Raw genomic sequence first — 3,229 nt, 5'->3', positions numbered from 1 at the left:
GCGAACGCTTTTCCGTCTACGAAATGCAATTGCTAGACGTGAGCCACTGTGGAAACTCGGGCGACGCTTACTTCACGATCGCAGTACAACAAATAGTCACCTAAGCTGCTTAAAATGCCAAAACTAAATAGAAGTGTAAACTGGTTGTACAATATATACCCTATATTAGCAAGGCCTTCGCGTCCCGCTCCGTGGCTCAGTGGTCTGGGGGCTTGGTGGATTCTGCTTCCGGTTACGCTCGTGAGCGGCCGCAGGATGCTTGGCTCCGCCGGAGCGGTTAGTGCGACCATGACTGGTCGCGGAAACAGGCTTTTTGAACAGGACGCTGACGATTACCCAGTTTCCCTGCCTATGTTACCGACAGGACGATGTGTTTTGAACACAGTTTTTATTCATGCTGACGTACGTGCTCGGCCTTATCGAGTGGAAGAATTCCGGGACATGTTGGCTCATCTGACTCTGCTCCCCGAGGTGGTTGCCTTGGGGGCGTATCAGATGAATCATGTGTGGGCCGTCACCTTCAAGGACGACGCCGGGGTTAAGAGGATGCTCTCGTGCGACGACGTCAGGGTCAAGGAGCGCCGGTGTATCGTCATCGACCCCGCAAATCAAGACGTGCGCCTCAAGATACACTGGCTCCTTCACAATGTGCCGGACGACGACGTTCGCGCGGCGTTGGCACCGTACGGCCGAGTCATTGACGTGTCCCGGGAGCGCTGGCGCGTCAGGGGCGTGCAGGACAAAGGCTCGACGACGCGGTCGGTGACGCTCAGGCTGAACTCGGGCGTGAGAGCCGACGATTTGCCGCACCAGCTCCGTGTTGCAGGTGAGCAGGCGCTCGTTGTCGTACCTGGCAGGGCCCCGCAGTGCCTGCGCTGCTCCGGCACGGGGCACATGAGGCGAGACTGTAAGGTGCCGCGCTGCACACTCTGCCACCGTTTCGGGCATGAAGCGAGCGAGTGCGTGCGAACGTACGCGAAGGTGGCCGGACCGCGAGGAGACCCGGAACAGACCGAGTATATTATGGACGAGGGGGAGACAGAGGAGGTGGCAGCAGGGGGCGGCAACGACCCTGTGGTGGCAGCTGCACCGCAACAAAAGGAGAACTCTGATAAAAAAGTGGAGGCCCTGGTCGAGTTTCCCGCCTTGGCCAGTGCCGTGCAACCCGAGCAGAGCGACATCCAGACAGGTGATGCCGAAGGTGGAGGCCCGGTGAACGTCGAGGACAAGGTGCCCGGTGCAGAAAATTTCCTTCCCCTTCAGGGAGCGGACTTCTCAAATGGAGACGACGACGACCAAGCTTTGCCGAAAAGGCCACGCCAGGAGAAAGTGGGGGTGCAGGGAGGTGGGGACGGATCTGGACCTGTGAAGGTGTCTGCAACGGGGACTTCGTCGAGGCGCTCGAGCTTCAAGCCAAAACCGAGCACGCCTTACGACAGAGGACCAGCGGCATCAAAGAGCCCGTAAGAACACGCTACTTGTCACCACTTTTTCCGGACTGCTAAGATGCCGTTGGAAAGTCTTTGTGTCACTTAAAACAAAAAAGTTCAGGTTATGCTCTAGGGATGGTCGTCGGCTCGCTGGGTTTTTCTTTTTTGGGTGTTTAGGGCAGAGGGAGGGAGGGTTTTTTTTCCGTTTTGAGTATCTTATAAGTCGACGGTTTTCTTTTTTTGCGTGTGGTTGCGTATGTGTGTGTGTGTGTGAGGGTGTGTGTGTGTGTGTGAACGCCGTAAGTTGAATATATTCTTCATTTAGGAACAAAATGTCTTCCGTCACACCCCACTTAACGTTGCGTGTTGCCACTCTCAACGTGCGTGGATTAGCCGACCGCAAGCGACAAAGTCAGCTGTACCGCATTATAAATGAGCAAGACCTTGATATAGTGGCTTTGCAAGAAACGAAAGTTGAAAGCGAAGAAAATACTGAGCGTATGGTACGTAGTTTTTGTGCACGTTATCAAGTTTGTGTAAGCCATGCAGTGGGCTTCTCAGCTGGGTGCCTCTTGTTAATTCGCCAGAGTATTGGGGCGACGGTTCAAGCCGTCACATCCGATACGAGGGGGCGGATGGTGGTGTGTGATCTTGTTTTTGCGTCGAAAGAATGGCGGGTCATTTGCGTGTATGCGCCGAGAAGGGTCGATGAACGAAAAGGGTTTTTTGAAGAGTGTCGCGCTTGGCTCGGCACAGAACGTGCTCTTATTGTGCTGGGAGATTTCAATTGTGTCTGTGCCGCTCGCGATAAATCGAGCACCACCCCCTTTCGTGACGGAAGTACTGTAGTAATGGATGAAATTATGGCTGATTTTGGCTTGGAGGATGTGGGGAACTTAATTACTGGCGCACATCAGGTGCAGTTTACACACTTCCAGGGTGCCAGCCATGCCCGGCTGGATAGAGCATACGTCTCGCTAGAACTTGTGCCTGAGTGCTGCCAGTACGCTGTCCTTCCTATATCTTTTAGCGATCATTGCCTTGTTTCGTTTTCACTCGGCAGGCCCGAGAAGAAAGCGTCAAAGTTTAACTGGGATTTGTGGAAGATGAATAGTAAGCTAGTACAAGATGAACAATTTGTAGCAGATGTAAAAGGGATGATGAAAAAAATAGATGGGAGTGAGACAAGCTTGACTTTCCAGTGGGAAATGTTCAAGCAGAACGTTAAGATAACGGCACTAGAAAGGTCTAGTGTCCTCAGAAATAATAAAATGAAAAACGAAAAGGTGATTCGTGAAAATTTAAAAAAGCTGACAGAATTTGAGTGCGATACACCAGGGCTTTTTAAAGAGGACATTAAATCACTGAAAGCCCAGTTGGAGGCCATGGAAGAAGAAAGGTATCATGGCGCATTAGTGCGAGCGAGGGCGGAGAAATTGCTTTTGGGTGAAGCCCCCACTAAGAGGGCCATCAGTTCGGAGAAACGATATGCAAACAGAAACATGATAACTGATATTGAATATAAGGGTGCGGGGTCTAAGGACCAGCAAGTAATTAAGCGCGCGTTTTTCGAGTTCTATAATAACTTGTTTGCACGTCATCCCATAGACCCGAATGTTTTTAAGGAGGATTTCATGACGTTACTGCCTGTTGTAGAAGATGAAATGAGGACATATCTTGAGGCTTCTATTTCAATCGATGAGGTAAAGCAAGCGATTTCTGAGCTAAGTCCGGGTAAAACCCCAGGCCCTGATGGTTTGTGTGGAGCCTTTTACAAGGCTTTCGTAGATGAACTCAGC

At 51.6% G+C, this 3,229-nt stretch overlaps 1 protein-coding gene across 1 annotated transcript; it reads left to right on the top strand.

The window, feature by feature from the left end:
• Window positions 1-365: 365 nt before the first annotated feature.
• Window positions 366-2,101, top strand: LOC144166915 (uncharacterized). Its single transcript, XM_077696364.1, has one exon. It carries the CDS (start codon window positions 442-444, stop codon window positions 1,465-1,467), a length of 1,026 nt encoding a protein of 341 aa, XP_077552490.1. The 5' UTR covers window positions 366-441; the 3' UTR covers window positions 1,468-2,101.
• The last annotated feature ends 1,128 nt before the right edge of the window (window positions 2,102-3,229 follow it).

This window comes from Haemaphysalis longicornis, unplaced genomic scaffold (genome assembly GCF_048455015.1).
Source record: "Haemaphysalis longicornis isolate Haplotype H1 unplaced genomic scaffold, Haemaphysalis longicornis Haplotype H1 scaffold_199, whole genome shotgun sequence".
NCBI lineage: Eukaryota > Metazoa > Arthropoda > Arachnida > Ixodida > Ixodidae > Haemaphysalis > Haemaphysalis longicornis.
Note: the sequence above shows the minus strand (reverse complement) of the source record. Positions and strands in the feature narration are given on the sequence as shown.

Bases quoted from the DNA above. Each gene is read 5' to 3' on its own strand.
- LOC144166915 (XM_077696364.1), top strand. From the start codon at position 442: ATGTTGGCTCATCTGACTCTGCTCCCCGAGGTGGTTGCCTTGGGGGCG.